The sequence below is a fragment of the Diabrotica virgifera genome, chromosome 8 (genome assembly GCF_917563875.1).
Source record: "Diabrotica virgifera virgifera chromosome 8, PGI_DIABVI_V3a".
In the NCBI taxonomy this organism is placed as follows: domain Eukaryota; kingdom Metazoa; phylum Arthropoda; class Insecta; order Coleoptera; family Chrysomelidae; genus Diabrotica; species Diabrotica virgifera.
This window is the reverse complement of record NC_065450.1, coordinates 31660722-31681080: the sequence shown is the minus strand read 5'-3', so window position 1 is coordinate 31681080 and position 20359 is coordinate 31660722. Positions and strand designations below refer to the sequence as shown.

The following is a 20359-nucleotide window of genomic DNA, read 5'->3' as shown; positions in this document are numbered from 1 at the left end:
TGTAACCTTTGAAGGGAATTTTTTACCCAATTATATTTCAATAAATAGTGTTTATTTTTCGGTAGAGCGGTTTTTCAGCAGAATTACTCAATGTTTCTGGTGTCTGCTTTTTGGACACATTTCCGGGAACTGTAAAAAGGTTGAGGAATTGTGCATTAAATGTAGTAACGTAAAAGGCGAAAATCACGTTTGTAACGATTCAGAAATTCGCTGTATATATTGCAAAACTAATGACCATGTTTCCATTTCAAGAAAATGTCCGCATTATGAGAAACAACGTAAAATTAAGAATATTATGGTTGTGGAGAATATTTCCTTTATTGAAGCAAGAGAAAAATATGAAATGTCTTATTCGGGAATATATGTTAAAAATAGTTTTTCTATTTTGTCCAACGAAAATTTTCCGCCTTTACCAGCAGTTGAATCCAGGTCTGAAAATTCTAACTCCTTTTTACACTCCAATTTTAAGAAAAATAGCAATTATGTTTTGCCCACACATCCTACACGTAGTCCTACCGGCAACAGAAATAAAAAACGTCGAATTTCTAATGACACTCCTCCTCCACAACCGATGTTCCCTTTTCAGTTTGGCCCTAATCAACCACTGCCTCGAAATAATAATCCACCAACTTATCAAGATTTAAATAATAAAAACATTGTAAAGTCAATTGCAGATTTTATAGTTGATTTTTTAAAAAGTATTAATACTATTGAAGATATAAAAAATTTAAATATTGATTTAATTCAAACAAGAATACATAAAGTGTTGGAGGACACATGTAAAAAGTAACCTTCACTCCATTACTAAAGACATTAAATATTTGTCAGTGGAACGCACGTTCTGCTGTTTCCAATAAAAATAGTTTAATGCATTATCTTGTAAATAATAATATTGATGTGGCAATAATAAGTGAAACATGGTTTAAACCCAACAAAGTATATAGTTTTGTAGGTTATAATGTAATTCGTAAGGATAGACAAGATGGTTTTTCTGGAGTTTGCATTTTGGTCAAAAAATCGATTTCACACCTAGAATTAAGCATAGTTTCCAATTTTAATGTCGACCTTCTTGTTTGTGGTATTAATATTAAATTCAACAAAAAAATTTTAAGTATAATTTCCGTTTATAGGGCACCGGACATTAAAACCAACACGACTGATTGGGTAAATATCTTTTCGCAATTTTCAACTCCATGTATTATTGGTGGGGATTTTAACGCGCATCATTCTACCTGGGGATCGCATAAAAACGATTCTATTGGTAAACAACTCATTGAAGCAAGTAATAATTGTGATTTTGTAGTTATGAATACGGGCGAACCTACGTGCATTACCCGGCCAGGCTGCAATGATTCTATGATAGATGTTACCTTTTGCTCCTCGGATGTAGCTAGTGATATAGATTGGGCAGCTTACTCTGACACACTAGGATCGAATCATTTTATGATAAAAATAACTCTTGCAATGCAACAAATTCCGCAGGATATCACAGTTCCGCGATATAGATGGAACCTAAAAGGAGCTAATTGGGAGCAATATAAAGAGATTGTCGAAGACTACTTTTATAATTTTACTGATGCAGAATATCCAACCACCAAAGAAAAATATGCATTCTTAATCAATTGTATAATGCAACACAAAGAACTTTAAAAGAATACAGACCATTTAAGTGCAAAAATCGAACACCTTCACCTTGGTGGGATGCAGAATGTGACAACATAATTTCTGAAAGAAAACATTTACTGCGAGTATACAAAGAAACCCCCACAAAAGATAATTTTCTTGCTTACCAAAAATGTATGGCACTTACTAAACGAACATTAAAAGAAAAAGCTAAAAAAAGTTGGATTGAATGGTGTTCCAATCTCAACAAAAATACTCCAGCGAGCATGATATGGAAACAAGCAAAAAAAAATGAATGGTAAAACAATAAATTTGGGTAAGCCACATAATGATGATTTAATAGATGAGTTTTTTAATCATGTAGCTCCCCAGACTGTTCCTTCCACTGTAAATATCGAACAAACGTTCTTAGATAAAAATCATTTTTTGGCAAATAATTTTCACATTAATGAACTAAATTATGCTTTAATAAATAAAAAATGTACTGCCCCGGGTTTTGATCAAATAAAGTATCCAATGTTAGAGAACCTACCAATTATAGCAAAAAGGTTTCTTATACAAATTTTTGATGAGATGCTTGCAGGTGAATGCATTGAAGACTTTAGAAAAATTATAATCACACCGATTCCTAAACAAGGTAAAGACCCTAATTTGGCCCATTCGTATAGACCGATTTCTCTGCTATCTTGTGTGCAAAAAACTTTCGAACGTATGATAAAACATAGGCTAGAATGGTGGCTACACAAAAAAGACCTGCTTACGCCCTATCAATTTGCATACAAAAGAGGGGTGGGTACGCTAGATGCACTTACAACCTTAGTAACAAATATTCAAAATAATTTCTCTAGAAATAACTATCTTCCAACAATTTTTATTGATATTGAGAAAGCATATGACACCTAAAGCTTAAATATTTTGAGTAAAAAAAATGATTATTGATTTTAAAATTCCTAAGGCAATAGTATATGCTATTATCGGATTATATTCAGAAAAACATGTTTATGTCAGGGATTTTAACAACCATTTATTAGGCCCAAGATACGTTTTTACAGGAATTCCACAAGAAGCTGTCTTAAGTCCTTTGCTTTTCAATTTATACACAGCTGACCTACATAAATTAAAGTTGGAAAAATATCCTTTTAAGATTATCCAATATGCAGATGACTTCAGCATATACTGCGAAACAAAGAAGAGAGATGAAGCTTTTGGATTTTTAATGGATACTTACAATGTTGTAGAAATATGGTTGGAAGAAAACCACCTTCAACTGTCGACCACAAAATCGGCAATGACCATTTTCAGTAGACATAATATTCCCAATATAGAAACATTTATAGTAAAACAGCGAGAAATTCCTTTTAAAAAGGTAGTTAAATATTTGGGCATTATACTGGATGACAAACTCACATGGAAATTTCACATAGAATATATGTTAAATAGATGTGAAAAAGGCCTAAACTTTCTGAAAATGACAACTAAAACTTGGTGGGGAACAGATGTTCAGACTTCCTTACTTTTTTATAGGACGTACATTCGCTCTATCGTAGATTATGGATGTTGGTTATATGGATCTGCCAGCACGAACTTACTAAACAAATTAAACATATTTATAAACCAGTGTCTGCGGATCTGTATTGGTGTCATGAAGACAACTCCTATCGAGCCCCTTTATGTTGAAGCACTTGAGACTCCAATTTCTCTTAGAAGACATTTCCTGGCCGAAAAATTTTTACTGAAAATTAAACACCAGAACACTTTCCTTTATACCGAATTAATAAATTTAAACAATTATGATTTAACGAATAAATATTGGATAAAGAAAAACTCTCCAACCCTATGTGAAGCTCTTAGAGAAAACACAGTTTCTGCTGATGAAGATTAACTTAGATTATATTAACTTAAAATCACACACAGATATAAATGATTTTGAAACATTTTTTTATGACGTTAAATTTATTAAACCAAATTATGTAAACACTGGAAGAGCAAATAACAACATTATAACAAGCATCTTATCCAATTGGGATTACCACAGTACTATCTACACGGATGCCTCCAAATCAGAAGACGGTACAGGATGTGCCTTTTACATCTCCATGGAAAAGGTAGAAAAAATGTTCAAATTAAAAGCAAATATTTCCATATTTAGTGCGGAAGCAATTGCCATATATCAAGCCCTAGTTTTTGTTTCTAACAGGGAATCCTCCGTTATTATTGTTACAGATGTGATGTCAGTTCTCACAGCTATTAACCAACCTATTTTTCCAACCACATACTCCAATCCCTATATAATATTAATTAAAAAATTGGTGAAACAATTTAAAGAAAATAAAAAAAATGTGATATTTATATGGGCCAAAGCACACAGTGGGATTAAACATAATGAGCATGTGGACCAATTAGCCAAATTAAGTATTTATTCAGGGGATACCACAGAATATCTACCAAGTATTTCTGATTTGGTTGCCACACGTAAGGCAGCCATGAAACATAAATGGAGTGACCTATGGTCTGAGTTTTGCTTTACCAACCCAAATAGATACACTTCTTTACACACAACTGTCCCTGTTTCACATTGGCATAGAACCTATAATGTCCCTAGGCGTTATATAACAACTATATCTAGGCTAAAATTTGGACATGCTTGCTTTCCTGTTCATCTTGCAAGAATTCATGTGGTTGAGAGTAAAAACTGTGTGGAATGTGGAGTAGAAGGTGACCTAGATCATATGTAATTTTTGGTTGTGCCAAAAATAATCTGGAATCCACCTTATTATATAATAATATAGTTCATATTACCGGTAAATCTCCGTTTAACGTTTTATCTGCTCTAGCGACTCAAAATAGATTAATTTACAACTGCATAATCGATTTTTTGGCCAAATGTAATATTTTTCTTTAGTTGGAAAAAAAAATAATAATAATTTGTTTTTACTGTTTACCTTTGTTTTCTCTCCTTTATATGTTTAATCCTATTTACCGTGGCCTAGTTTTCCTGTGTATGTTTTATATTATAATGTCCTGATGGGCCCCTGGACGTGAAGCGTGTGACCCATGTTAATGTGTATGTATATATATAAATTTTCTCTTCTTTTCACTAATTGTTGTATTGATTTCCAACTTTAAATTTATCTATTCTAGTCTATTCAATTGCAAATAATTCATAAACTTTTTACTGCTTCTAATGAGATTAAAAAAAAAACATGTAACTGGCTGTATTGCAAACTGCCAAAGCCATAAAAAAAAAGACGTTTGAGTTTGCATAAACTCATTATCTCGAGAATGGGCAAATTTCAAGAGAAATTCTCAGATAGGTCGATTTTTATTTTTGTATTAGGACTTTTTGGCATATATATAATACTAGTGACGTCATCCATCTGGGCGTGATGACGTAATCGATGATTTTTTTAAATAAGAGTAGGGGTTGTGTGATAGCTCATTTGAAAGGATATTTAATTCTCTATTCAGTAACATAAACATTAACATAACTATTTATACAGGGTGTACAAAAAAAATTTTTCTTCTATTTGTCAAATTTAATCAAAGTTAATTTAATAAAAAAATTTTTTTTGTACACCCTGTATAAATAAGTATGTTAATGTTTATATTCGTGAATAGAGAATTAAATAACCTTTCAAATGAGCTATCACGCAATCCCTACTCTCATTTAAAAAAATCATCGATTACGTCATCACGCTCAGATGGATGACGTCACTAGTATTACATATATGCCAAAAAGTCCTAATTTAAAAATAAAAATCGACCTGTCTGAGGATTTCTCTTGAAATTTGCCCATTCTCGAGATAATGAATTTATGCCAACTCAAACGTCCTCACTTATACCACAGTGTCGCGCCCGCTTGATTAGCAATTAAAAACAAAGGCGTTTCCGATATTGTATTAAAAAAAACTCTTTGGGATTTCATCAATCAATGTTTAAAGAATATCTACTTACCTTGGCAACTTTGAAATTTTTAGATAAATGTCCGATTTAGGGTTAAAAATGGCCGATTTCGCAATTTTCAAAATTTTCAATCGCTTATATAACAAAAACTATTATCTTAAGAGAAAAATTACTAAAGACCTTTTCTGTTTGGAATTATTCGAAAAACCTAAAAAAAATTTGTCCGATGCAAAAAGAATAATTTTAGGAAAAACCCCTAATCTTTCCCCTCGCCTGGCAAGGTCTTATGCTCTTCAGAATCGCCTGTCATTGTACACATTTCTTCTAAATGACTTACTCAAACACATTGTTGTATTACCTACCTTAAACAAGATTATAAAAAAGAAGAAGAGTTCCTTTTGACTATTGACTTTTATAAGATGTTATGATGTTTGAATGATAAGTTTGTAACAATACATTTGTATTTTAATTAAAATAAAACTATTAAAATTAGTCTTAACTTCTATAAAGAGTTAATCCAGAGAACGAATAAAACATGGTGGCAGCTGATTTGTAAAAATAGGGATGAGAAAACTCGAAAGATTTAGAGGTTGGTTAGTACAAAAATACAAAGTAGGAAAACAGCACAGTTAAGCATCAATTGGGAAAAAAAAATGCATGATAACGCTGCAGTTCAAGAATCACCGTCGATAAACCTCACTTTATCACCTCCCGAATCATTTAATTTCCATCCAAGTGATTGGGCACAATGGAAAAACCGTTTTCAACGTTTTAGACGAGGGTGTGGCCTTGATAAAGCATCTGATGGAAAACAAATTGATGTGTTAATTTATAATATGGGGGTAGAGCTGAAGAAATATTCTCATCATTTTCACCAGTTCCAACTACATATGATGAGACATTAAAACAATTTGAAGATTATTTTATACCCCGTAGAAATATTATCTATGAAAGGGCCAAATTCCTAAATCATAAGCAAGGGAGTGATACTGCAGAGAAATTTATTACTGACTTACATAGTCTATCAAAAACATGTGATTAGGGGACTTTAAACAATGATATGGTTTTATTAGTGTTGATTATCGGAATGAGAGATACAAGCATAAGTGACAAACTGCAACTTGATGCTGCACTTACTCTCGAAAAAGCTGTAACCTGTCTAAGACAACATGAAGAGCTGATCCGTCAAAAACAAAACCTAAATGAACCAAATGTTTCTGCTATAAGAAAACAATCAACTTACAAAAAATCACAGAAGCCCCAAAATTGCCAACAGTCAAGTAAAGGTGAGAAAACGAAAAAATGCCCTAGATGTGGATATGATTGGCATGATAAATTAGCAAACTGTCCTGCAAAAAATGCTAAATGTGGTACAGTGAAACCTCGATTATCCGTCAGGGCACCGGACCAAGGGTATGACGGATAATCGAAAAGACGGTTAACAGAACATTTAAAAAAAATTGAAAATTGATAGTACAACTCTCAAATTTTATTTACATATATGTTTTGTTTTGCAAGATAAGAGGAATTTTTGTTCGTACAATCGAATCAATTTGGTTTAAAATATTCTGAAATATTTGTTTGTTTTACTGATGCTTCACATTTTTCTTAATCCTCGTAAGATCATGCAATCTACTTTATTGGCTTCTTCTTGTCAAGAATACCACTCGATGAATTGTTGCATGTGCGATGCAGCTTCTCTAGCTTCTTTACTCAAATCTTTGTCAGTTACAATAACATCATCGACATTTTCAGCTTCTGAAACTGTTTCGTCCGCCTCTTTTGCCATTTCAATGATTTCATCATCTGTCCGCAATCGATAGCCGTTTGCGTCATTATCACAAATTAAAAATTCGTTTATGTCATCTTTAGCCAATAAAAACAAAATAGCCATTCAGCCATAACTTCATTTGTTACCACACTGTACATTTCAGCGAATTTCGTTTGGCTTATCGCAATGCTCAAACAAAATGAATTGATGACCCAATTTTTGCTTATGTAGTCAATACAACTTATGTACGGACCCTGACGGTTAACAGAGGTGACGGTTAATGGAGAGACGGATAATCGAGGTTCCACTGTACATGCAAAAATGAAGGACACTACAGCAAGATGTGTTATAAAAATAAAAAGTCCAAAAACAAAAATGTACATGCCATTCAGCAAGATTCAGAGCCTGATAGTGACGAAAACTCTTATGTACATGAAATTAAAGCGAGTGATGACAGGAATGTGTGGACACAAAAACTACAAGTAAGCTGCAAAGAGAGAATGCTTGAACCTATCACATTCAAACTGGATACTGCTGCTGATGTAACAATGGTACCTGTCCAAGTGCTGAGTAATGTAATAAATGAACTACCTCTAAATGAATCTTCGAATAAAGTATTTAGTGCAAAAAAGCAAGAAAGATTCAAAATACTAGGTACAGTAAAATTAAAACTAAAATATAAAAATAGGGAAATTGCAGAAAATGTATTTATCTCTGAAGAGATTGATGTCCCATTGTTGAGTAGGAAAGCATGCCAAGGCTTATATTTAGTAAAAAGAATTTATTCTATAAGCACTGAGACAAATTGGGTCGCAGAATACTCCTCATTATTCCAAGGACTAGGCAATATGGAGGGTGAATACAAAATTGAAATAAAGGAAAATGCTGAACCATATGCTATTTCTGTACCAAGAACTGTTCCAGTTCCATTGAGAGACCAAGTAAAGGAAGCTTTGGAAGAAATGCAGAGAAATGGTGTCATTGTTCCTATAGATCATGCGACTGAATGGTGTGCCCCAATGGTAGTAAACATAAAGAAAGGAGGAAAAGGGGTCCGTATCTGTGTCGATCTGTCAAGATTAAATAAAAGTGTCAAACGTCAGTTTCACCCAATTCCCGTAGTAGAGCTACAACTTGCAGAGATTAGAGGGGCTAAATACTTTAGCAAACTTGATGCAAATCATGGATTCTGGCAACTTAATTTAGCCGAAGAATCAAGAGACTACACAACCTTTTTAACTCCATTTGGAAGATTTAAATTCCAGAAATTACCTTTCGGCATTACATCGGCACCAGAGGAATTCCAGAAAAGAATGTCACGAGTCCTTGAAGGAGCAAAAAATACTCTAGTCCATATGGATGATGTGCTGGTTTGGGGAAACACAAAAGAGGAACACGATGACCGCCTAAGAGAAGTGCTCGAGAGAATAAAAAAAGCACGTATAACCTTGAATAAGGGCAAAACTGAATTCTGTAAGCAGAAAATCGATTTCTTGGGATTTGTGTTGTCGAAGGATGGGGTAGCACCAGATCCAGGCAAGGTGAAAGCAATTGTAGACATGGAAGCACCAAAAAATGTCAAGGAAGTTCAACGCCTTATGGGTACTGTAACATTCCTAGCGAAATTTATCCCTAATAGGAGTGAGATTATGCAACCAATTACAAGTTTAGTTAGTCCAAGCAATGCATTTCTATGGGGCCCAGCACAAAAAGAGGCATTCCAGAAAATAAAAGAATTGCTTATATCAGCACCTTGTTTAACAATGTATGATGCAAATAAACCTACAATCCTATCCAGTGACGCTTCTACCAAAGGACTGGGAGCTGTATTACTTCAAGTTGAAGGTGGTCATAAGAAACCTGTAGCATACATCTCGAGGACTTTGACTCCAGCTGAACAAAATTATGCAAACATAGAAAGAGAAGCACTAGCTCTGACCTGGGCAAGCGATCGACTAAAGAGTTTTCTGATAGGAAAACAATATACCATAGAGACCGATCACAAGCCACTTATACAAATATTTAAAACTAAGCATCTCGATGATCTGTCCCCAAGACTTCAAAGGTTTAGAATGCGCATGATGCGTTATGACTACAATATTGTATATACCCCAGGGAAAAATTTATATATTGCTGATACTTTATCTCGTAAACCCATACCTTCAGAAGATGACAAAGAATTAGAAGAAGAAATCGATGCCTTCATTCATGGAGTCACTCTTGCAGGTATTCACACATCTGACGAGAATGTAACACGAGTTGCTAACTCACAAAGCAATGATCAAACCTGTAATCAACTGAAGAACTACATAATGGGAGACTGGCCTCACAAGTCTGCATTATCAGGTGATGTTAAACCATACTACCCAGTACGTCATGAACTATCAGTTGTGGATGGTATCCTTCTTAGAGGAAACCGTATGATCATTCCATGTGAGCTCAGGGCAATGATGTTGGAAAAATTGCACGCTGGCCACTTTGGAATAACTAAAACTCGTCGTCGTGCTCTGGGAACGATGTGGTGGCCAGGAATTTCTAAGATAGAAGCCAAAGTAAGATCTTGTCCTATCTGTATTCAAAACTCGACAAACCATCATGAACCTTTATTGCCAGCTAAATTTCCAGATTATCCATGGCAAGTGATATCAATGGACCTTTTTAAAACTGAAGGAAAATGGTATATCGTCGTAACTGATAACTACTCCAGATTTTTTGAAGTACTTCCTGTTCAGAACATGAGATCACAGGAAGTAATAAACATCTGCAAAACAATATTTGCAAGATATGGTATACCACAGTTGGTTTGTTCCGACACTGGAACACAATTTCATGCTGTTGAAACATCAGAGTTCCAACAGTTCGCAAGAGAATGGGGGTTCTCTACATCGAGAAGTAGCCCACAATTCCACCAAGCAAATGGCGCAGCAGAAGCTGCTGTAAAAGTCGCAAAAACCTTAATAAAGAAGAATAAGAACAACATAGAGATAGCACTTCTGTCCTATCGAAACACACCACTAGAGAACGGATTCAGTCCATCCGAAATGATGTTTGGAAGAAAATTGAGAGATAATCTACCATCAATCGCATTAGCTGAATTTAAATCATCAAAAAAGCTAGTAAGCGCGGAGAGGAAGTACCGCTCGAAATATAAAAAATTATATGATGGAAAACATGGACCGAAGAATTTGAGTCGACTTCAAATTGGTGATTTTGTATGGATCACAGACCTGAAACGACATGGTGAAATCATTAACGAAGTTAATCCAAGATCATACATAGTTAAGACCGCCATAAGCACCATAAGGAGAAACCGTTTTCATCTGATCCCTGCTCCATATCTAAGCAGTATCCCCGATGGAGTATTGAAACAACTGCCTGGGATTCAACAAACAAATTCGACTCCAGAAACTACACCGACTACTCAACAACTAACATCCCAAAGACCAACAAACATTGAGAAAGGTAGTCAGGAACTGGAAAGTCACCCAACTCAACCCAAAACACCTGTACGACTTCCAACGCCAACGAAAACTGATGGACCATTTAATATTGAACAGAGTAAGAATACAACGCGCTCTGGGAGAGCGGTTGTCAGACCTTTACTCTATCGTGAAGATTAATCAGTAGTTATGTTGAAGATGTATCATCTTGAGGGGGGATGTTGTATTACCTACCTTAAACAAGATTATAAAAAAAGAAGAAGAGTTCCTTTTGACTATTGACTTTTATAAGATGTTATGATGTTTAAATGACGGATAAGTTTGTAACAATACATTTGTATTTTAATTAAAATAGAACTATTAAAATTAGTCTTAACTTCTATAAAGAGTTAATCCAGAGAACGAATAAAACACACATACTTAAATTTAAACCTTACAGGAGAAAGTTTATTTTACCCCCTAAATTTGCACTTTTCGATTCACCTGGTAGATACACGTGCACCGCTGAGGCCTGCCAGGTCATGGTTTTTAGCCTTGATGTGCTATGAATTATCACTAGAAAAATTTCTAGCCTTACAGGACGACCGTTAGTCGGAGGGTTCACTAGCTCTTAGACTATTAGTGATGTTAAATAAATGTTTAAATGTAGGAATAAAAAATATATAACAGATAATTTATTTTTTCATTCAATAGTCTGTAATTGATTTTAATTTTGCAGATATTAGGTGTGTTTTTTGTTTAATGTTTTACTATTAAATATAACAATTTGCGGTAATATGTACTTACCTTGCTAGCTGTGACATTACAATTTCTGGCGGTTCCAAATTCATCACTGAGGTGGGTCATTGTAGGAAAACCATGTTTAACATTAACACTAGTGAGTTCATCCTCTTTTTGCTTTGGCTCTTGAGGATATACATCGGGGGGCCCAATACGAGGCTTTTTCAAAGGCCGTTTCTCGTATAGAAAATTGGTATTGAACATTTTGACTTAAAACTATTAACTAGTAAATAATTTAAACTAATTTAGTAAAGGAAATTAAATAATAATTTTGTTGGGAACGTCTTCTATTTATTTATTCATTATAAATAAATATTGTGTATACAAAACTCCAACGTTACGACGCCATTTTGGATTAATTGTCAGTGTCATGTGTCATTGTCATGTAGTAATAGGGCTTTTCATTTCACAGTCATTGGGTGCGTTCGGACGACCATAGCGGCTGGCTGCCAGCAGAAATCGGCTGAGTGGTTGCATCCAGCCGTGATAGGGAAAGCTTAGTAAATCTCTCAGCGGCTGGCTTCCAGCGGTGACGTCTGACAGCTACTGCTGGCTCAGCTGTCCAGCCGCTGTGGTCGTCCGCACGCACTCATTTGTTTCGAGCTTCTGTCATGTGTCACATAATATTAATATATCTACGTCATACGTTATTGGTATCTGCAATAAGACGTATGACGCAGATATATTAATATTATGTGACACATGACAGAAGCTCGAAACCCAGAGACATGTAAAGAAAATAGACTTGACTACGGATATGCCACTCGATATCAAGTACGGTGGTTTAGCTATCTTTGTCTGTCGTGCGAGTGTGAGCGTATCTACCAAGAGAGTTGTGGAGTTAACATGAACACTACGCAATAGGGCTTTTCATTCACAGTCATTTGTTTCGAGCTTCTGTCATGTGTTAAGCATAGAGGTATATATTAACATAGAGGGAGCCTACCTTCCGCGCCTCCTGACGACAAGATCTCATGGACTGGTTTGCTGCATCTCTTTCTAACACATTGTATCGAAAATCTATGATGACATTCAGTGTGAATATAGGCACGGAAGAGGAGGAGAACTGTAGCAGCTTTACTATGCGTAAGAGTGAAACAGCACTAATCCAAATAAAAAAGATGGTGTCGTCACTTCGCTCTGAATGACACTCTCTCTATGCTAATATATAACTCTATGGTGTTAAGGCCATTTTCTTGTATCATTTCTAATATCGTTTCTGATATGTCAAAAAAATGCATAGTGTCATACACAGATACAAGAAACGATATCAGAAACGATACAAGAATTTGTGTCAGGCACAGATTATTGTACAAGAACTGCGCCAATTTCTGCGCAAAGAGCAAAAACGTAAAACCTGCTGGTAAAACATCTAAAATGTCAAAATTACTTACTCATAATGGCGGCTGAAATGAAAATGGGATAATGTATTGATGAATTTATTTGTGTTTTTGTAGGTATTATTTATAAATCTTTTATTGATACTTAATATACCGTTTGGTATGGACTACTGTTCTACTAATAACCATATATTTAGCTCCTAGTAAAGTTCAAACTATAAATTTAGGTTTCATGGTGCATAATTTTTTAATAGACGAAAATACAATAGTTCCTAATTTGGATCAAACTGAAGATAATTCTAATGCAAATATTTTAGCACAAATATCAAAACAAAATAAAAACACAAATAATCAACCTCAGTCAACGTACAATTCTGGTTAACATTAAAATGTTAATTATATAAAAGTTTATAAATTTTATAAAATATTTAAAATCAGCTGTGTCTGTAGATGCAGTACTACCATAACGTGACACAGGGTGACAAACAAAATTTCGACCAATCACGTGCCGAATTTCATACAATTTTCGATACAAGAACTTGCATAGTGTCATACAGGGCACAAATGTACGTACAAGAAATGATACAAGAAAATGTATACAAGAAACGATATCAGAAACGATATTAGAAATGATACAAGAAAATGCATAGTGTCATACAGCCTTTACAATATTAATATATCTACCTCATACGTTATTGGTATCCGCTGGGAGCGTTAACTTTGACACATGGTCACGTGGTACACTGTGGATGTTTGTGGGACGATCTTATGTGTATTCCTTATGGGTGATTTGCAAAAACAAGAGATTATTTAAAATATTACTATTAATTTTGTACAATTGTATCAATACATCACAAGAAATTCGCTATAAATACTATATATGGTAGAAAATGTCTGATATAATACATAAATATAATTTCGATATACAAACTTAGGAAGAGATTTTTAGGTTAACAGCCGAAATGTGAGGTTACGGCTGTCAAGAAGGACTTCGTAAATGTAAACAAAAGTTGCAAAGCCAGAATTTGCCCAATCTCAAAGCCTTTTTAATTCCTATAAAGTTGAAATGTTGCTTCCTCTGCTTAAGTATACTGTTTTTAACATAATACCACCATAATTCTGTCTTAAATTTGTATGAAATATAGTTTTTTAGTGATATTCACCAAGCAAAGTTTACAAACTTTTGTGAACCATTCTATTTTGTATAATAAAAATGGTAATGTGCTTTGCCCCGGATTGTACACAATATTGTGAAAGAGGGATATGTAGATTCTTTGTTGTTCCCAGGATCTGGGCCCTGATTCTAATTCATTTCGACAGTCGCAATTTCATTTCGACACCGCCATGACAGCCGCAGATATAGCGATTCTTATTCATTTCGATATTAGTTCCAACTGGGGATATTAATCTTATCATGTTGAGACTGCTCAGAATTTGGGTTGGCGCTCCCGTTTATTGGAACTTGTTGATAGTCTGGGAAAATTATCGAAAAAATGCCATTTTTGGGAAAAATTATTTACCAGCTATTTTATTGCTAAAATCGAATCTTAAGATTGGATATACAGTGCGTCCATAAAGTAACGCATAAATTCATTATTTCGTAAACCAGCGACATTAATGAAAAATCCTGAAACGGGTTGATTTTTATTTTTAGATTCAGATTTTTTGGCATATATATCATACTAGTGACGTCATCCATCTGGGCGCGATGACGTAATCGATGATTTTTTTAAATGAGAATGGTCATGTGATAGCTCATTTGAAAGGGTATTCAATTCTCTATTCACTAATATAAACATTTACCTAATTATTTATACAAGGTGTTCAAAAAACATTTTTTTAATTAAAATAATTGAAACAAAAAGAAGAATGTACGTAATTTATTTAATTCAAAATACGTTTTACTGTTGTCAGAAAACAGGAAACAAATGTTTATTTGAGAAATAAATATTGTTTTTTGCTTAAATTCAATGTTAAAGCTGCCACCCACCTGTCGCTTGGCAGTTTGAACATTTCGTTTAAGCGAAAATCAATGTTTATTTGTCAAATAAATTTTTTTTCTGTTTACTGACAGTAGTAAAATGTATTTTGAATTAAATAATTACATTATATTCTTCTTTTTGTCTCACTTATTTTAATTAAAAAATGTTTTTTGAACACACTGTATAAATAATTATGTTAATGTTTATATTCTTGGATAGAGAATTGAATACCCTTTTAAATGAGCTATCATATGACCCCTATTTTCATTTAAAAAAATCATCGATTAAGTCATCACGCCCAGATGGATGACTTCACTAGTATGATATATATGCCAAAAAACCGTAATTTAAAAATAAAAATCGACGTGTTTCGGGAATTTTCCTTAAAGTAACCACTTTACGAAATAACGAATTTATGCGTTACTTTATTAGTAATATGGGGTATGACAAGTCCGCAGAAAGTGTGTTATTTTATTTATAAACAAATTAGCACTTCTAAATCTTCTTTATTTTTCAATTAGTGGTCTGTAACTCCTAAAATTTTTCCTTTGAGCCAAAAACACTCAAATAAAAATTCACCGTAATTTAGTTCTGCACAAAGTTATTTTTTTTCCGATTTCCTTCAACAAAAATTTTACTCAGAAAATCCGAGTTTTCCCAAAAAATCTGCAATTTTCAATTAAAATTTTAGGGAAGTACCTAATTATTTATCAATAATTAAATAATTGATGACATGAAAGATTTATTATAGTAGATTATACAGAGGGGCTAAATTATGGAATAAATTCATTTCTTTAAAACGGACGATTTTGGAGCAAAATCCCGAAAGAGGTCGATTTTTATTTTTAAATTACAATTTTTTGGCATATATTTCTTACTAGTGACGTCATCCATCTGAGCGTGATGACGTAATCGATAATTTTGTTAATGGGAATAGGGGTCGTGTGGTAGGTCATTTGAAAGGGCGTTCAATTCTCTATTCAGTAATATAAACATTATTATCATTAGGTATTTATACAGGGTTGCCAAAAAAAAATTTTGAATTAAATTAATTGGCGCAAAAAGAATGTATGTAATTTATTTAACTCAAAATACATTGTACTGCTGTCAGAAAATAGAAGAAAAGGTTTATTTCACAAATAAGCATTTCTTTTCGCTTAAATTAAATCACAAACAGCCTCCCTCCTACCTATTGGCAGTTTGAACATTTAATTTAAGCTAAAAGCAATGTTTATTTGCAAAATAAACATTTTTTTCTATTTTCTGACAGCAATAGAATGTATTTTGAGTTAAATAAATTACATGCATTCTTCTTCTTGCGTCAATTAATTTAATTCAAAAATTTTTTTGGCCTCCCTGTATAAATAATGATATTAATGTTTATAATACTGAATAGATAATTGAACGCCTTTGTAAATGAGCTACAACACGAACCCCTATTCCTATTTAAAAAAAATAATCGATTACGTCATCACGCTCGGATGGATGACGTCACTAGTTTGAAATATATGCCAAGAAATTTAATTTAAAAATAAAAATCGACCTGTTTCGGGATTTTTCTCTAAAATCGTCCAGTTTAGAGAAAATGAATTTATTCCATAATTTAGCCCCTCTCTGTATATCAGGAGACCGGCGACAATCTAACCAATAGTTTAGCAATAATTAAAATGTTAATTAAAAAATTTCGGTCGAAATAATAACCAGAAAGATTATGATACACCAGAATAACTATGATTTTCGTATAAAAAAGCACTATACCTATTCAACGTTCCTTACAGGATTGAAATTGGACCATTTGAGCGGTCTCAGGAATGTTATAAAGAAACAATTTTTTGGCTTATAAACAAATAGAACCCCTCAGAAAATATTAGATTTAATTAAATTAAGTTAACGCTGTTGAAAAGGGCACGGCTTCTGTGTCCTTTACGAAGAAAAACAAATTGAATTGCGAGGAGTGATTCCAGGTATAACCGGTCAAATTTGACCGGCATTTGCGACAGAGTTATAAACAACAGGATTTTAATCTTTGAACCATTAGATACCTTTTAATTCCGGTCCTCTTTGTACATACAAATTTTCATATCTTCAAGACACTTATAACAAAAAAGATTTATGTCACTGTCACCAAATTATTTAATTATTGATAAATAATTACTTCCCTCAAATTTTAGTTGAAAATTAAAGATTTTGTTTGGAAAACCCGAATTTTCCGAGGAAAATTTCCGTCGAAGGAAATTGGAATAAATTATCAATGTGCAGAATTACTGTCAATTTTTATGTGAGTGTTTTGGTTTAAAGTTAAAATTTTCGGAGTTATAGAGCAATAATAAAAAAAGATTTCGGAGCACTAATTTGTTTATAAACAAAATAGCACACTTTCTGTGGACTTTGCACAGCTATATTACTAATATAGGAAGTCTTAAGATTTGATTTCAGCATGTCCAGCAATAAAATAGCTGGTAATTAATTTTTCTTGTTTTTTACTAATTTTCCCAGATTATTACCTTACATCTTTCATTGAGTTGATGATTCATGTTGTGGACATTCTCAATTATTATATTTCTAATTTAATACTATTCTATCTAATTCCTCAAAACAAGCAAATTTCAATTAAACCCAGCTATATTATAATACCTTTTGCTTTAGTTTTCCTTGCAAGAAATAAACAAAACACATCTAAACTAAACCTAACCTCGCTTTTGGCCAATCATTCATCTCCGTGTCAAATAATTTCGACAGTCGAAATTATAATATCAACACCCTTTTTAAAGTCGCTATTAATTTCGATAGTCGCTATTTCATGACGTCACTTCGTTAGTTCAACTAAAATCCACAAGGCTCGCACAATCGCATTTCAACCGTCGCCATATTGAAAGCGACTTGTTTAGTGTCGAAATTTGATTTAGAATCAGGGCCCTGGTTGAAAAGAAGACATTGATTTCATTACTAAGGTAAGAAAATATAGTGAAGAGAATGAACTGAATTTATCGTTGTATAATTGATTCACAGACTGAAAGATAGGGAACCATCTGTCTATTCTTTGTTGGTTTGCTCTTGCCACTTTGGGAATTCTGACCAACAAAATGGCACAGCAATTTTTGAGCACAACAAAGCCAAAGGTTTTTTGACAGACACTCAACCTTTACTTACTTAAAAGAGTAAAGTAAATAATTTTACTTGTGTTGAAATATCTGCTACTTTTTAGAATCTATTTTCAAGGACCCACTCTGCATAAATATAGAATATAGAGGTCCTCTCAGTTCGCCATGTTGATTTTCATTTTTAGTATTATAATATATTTGTTGGTCCATTTAGATTTACCTTGTCCGCCTGGTATATAAATTTTCAATTTTGTATAGCTAAATTCCAAAATTTATTTCCATTATCTCAAATATACTAAATTTACAATCAAGATGCAGTAAAAATAAACAAACCAAGACAAGTTAAATGCTACTAGGAGCACTTCCGAATCATAATTTACAATGTATATACATTTTAAATCCCAAATCATTATTTCTTAAGTTTATACATTGTAAATTATGATTCGGGAGTGCTCCTAGTGTAGCATTTAATGTGTCTTGGTTTGTCTATTTCTACTACATCTTGATTGTAAATTTAGTATATTATTTATTGAGAAAATACTATTTTAGCTTGCCATTTTCATTATAAATTATTTCCAGTAAAACAGTCATTCTCTTTAGATATTTTATTTCAAAACAAATTATTTATAAAGTGCTTAATTTTTTGTAATTTTGTCTTAATAGAAATACCTACTTCTCTATCTGCTAATATTGACCTTCAGGTAATTTCTTTTGCTCGTATAAATATGAGCCGGTCTCATTCAGGTTCATTTGTATAGATTCTGTCAAGTGAAACCTAAACAAATCTAGTTGGTTTTCTGATTATATTGCTTAATTTTCTGTTCACATTTTTATGAATTGGCTAACACATTTGCTAATTTGCATAATATATTTGTTTGATAATTTGATTCATCCAATTAGGTAAAGAAAATATTTGTGGGGTATTTATTTTCTGTTAATGCTAATTCATTGATATATCAGCAGTTATGTTAAATAATAATTTCTCAAGTTTCATTTATCGGTTTAAAAATTTGTTAAATTTATAGAAATATTCGCGATTCAATTAATTTAACAGAAAATTGTATTTTCTGATTAAGGGGTGTTTCAATTAAAACATTTTAGAAAAATAGGAAATGGTTGAATGCTCGAATATATGAATTTTAAAAGTCAAAAGGCAGATATCGAGCACTGAATTTATTAAATCTTGCCCAAGTATACTTTTGCTATCTAGAGCTAGAGCATCGTCAGGGGCATTTCGTCGATAAAAAGAAGGTATCCTCGAATGTCATTTAATTAAAATAAATAATTTGGTGGCAAACTTAAATTAACATCTAACTAAACACTGAAAAGGGACAAAACAGATAAATTAAAGTGCCAGTAGGTTCTACATTCTTGCAATATTCTGCCTCCATATTGCAAGAATGTAGAGCCTACTGGCACTTTAATTTATCTGTTTTGTTCAGTGTTTAGTTAGATGTTAATTTAAGTTTGCCACCAAATTATTTATTTTAATTAAATGACATTCGAGGATACCTTCTTTTTATTGACGAAATGCCCCTGAGGATGCTCTAGATAGCGAAAGTATACTTGGGCAATATTTAATAAATTCAGTGCTCAATATCTGCCTTTTGACTTTTAAAATTCATAAAACATTTTAGTTATAACTTTTAGTTCAAAAGTAACCTGTAAATTTTTCTGTACTGCTGACAGGGAATATTAAGGTTTTGTTGGCTTGGGTGGTAGGGGCCCTTCATAAATTTATGCTGCGGTTGTCTACATCTTAATTTCTCTTCTAGGCACCCAGGAGAAGGGCATGGCCCTAACCCTCAAATATGAGTATTATAGAAAATTAACAGTTACCCAGGCAACCATCCAATGAGAATCGTAGGAAAATTAACAGTTCCACAGACAATCATCCAGTGACCACATTGTCTCTTTTTGGACATACCATCTGACGCTTTCTGAAGAAGATCTTGGGTTGTAAATAACCCAGGACAGCACCGGAAGAAGCCGTCAGACCACAGGCTAAATTCCTTATTAAAATCTATAGCTTGCCTATAAACAGAGACAGACTATTTTTATATAAAATAACTTCATTAGTTCTAAAATGTAGATCTTGAATTGTGACCATAATAAAATGAGAAAATAAAGTGTTTATACTGAAGTTCATTCCTTTTTACTTTACTGATGCAGAGGAGCAGAATACAAGAACCCATAAAGGTCTCAGGCTTGCTGTGTTATGTTGGCGATGTTATGTTGAATTTGTTTCTTGGTCCAATGTTGGCACTTGGAAATGAATTCAATATTTCATTATCAATATGATCACGACAATGTATTGAAATTTTGTAGAAATCAAATTCAAAATGTGAAAAATGAAACATTAGTCAGTACTTTCCAGGAGGCCTTTACCAGGACCCAGTACCTCTCGTTGCAAATCTAC

General features: G+C 33.2%; 1 protein-coding gene and 1 long non-coding RNA gene across 3 annotated transcripts in view; one reads left to right on the top strand and one right to left on the bottom strand.

Moving 5' to 3' along the window:
• Positions 1-12076, bottom strand: part of LOC114344448 (mediator of RNA polymerase II transcription subunit 12) — a 268924-nt gene extending 256848 nt beyond the window's left edge. For both annotated transcript variants that reach the window (XM_050659395.1, XM_050659396.1), the window contains exon 1: positions 11524-12076. In XM_050659395.1, coding sequence (XP_050515352.1) covers positions 11524-11721 — 198 coding nt within the window. In that variant the 5' untranslated portion in view covers positions 11722-12076. The remainder of the gene's footprint in view (positions 1-11523) is intronic.
• Positions 12077-17444: 5368 nt separating this feature from the next.
• LOC126890454 (uncharacterized) lies at positions 17445-20083 on the top strand. The gene is made up of 2 exons (XR_007700324.1): positions 17445-17790; positions 19716-20083. It is a non-coding gene; the product is annotated as an uncharacterized LOC126890454 (long non-coding RNA).
• The last annotated feature ends 276 nt before the right edge of the window (positions 20084-20359 follow it).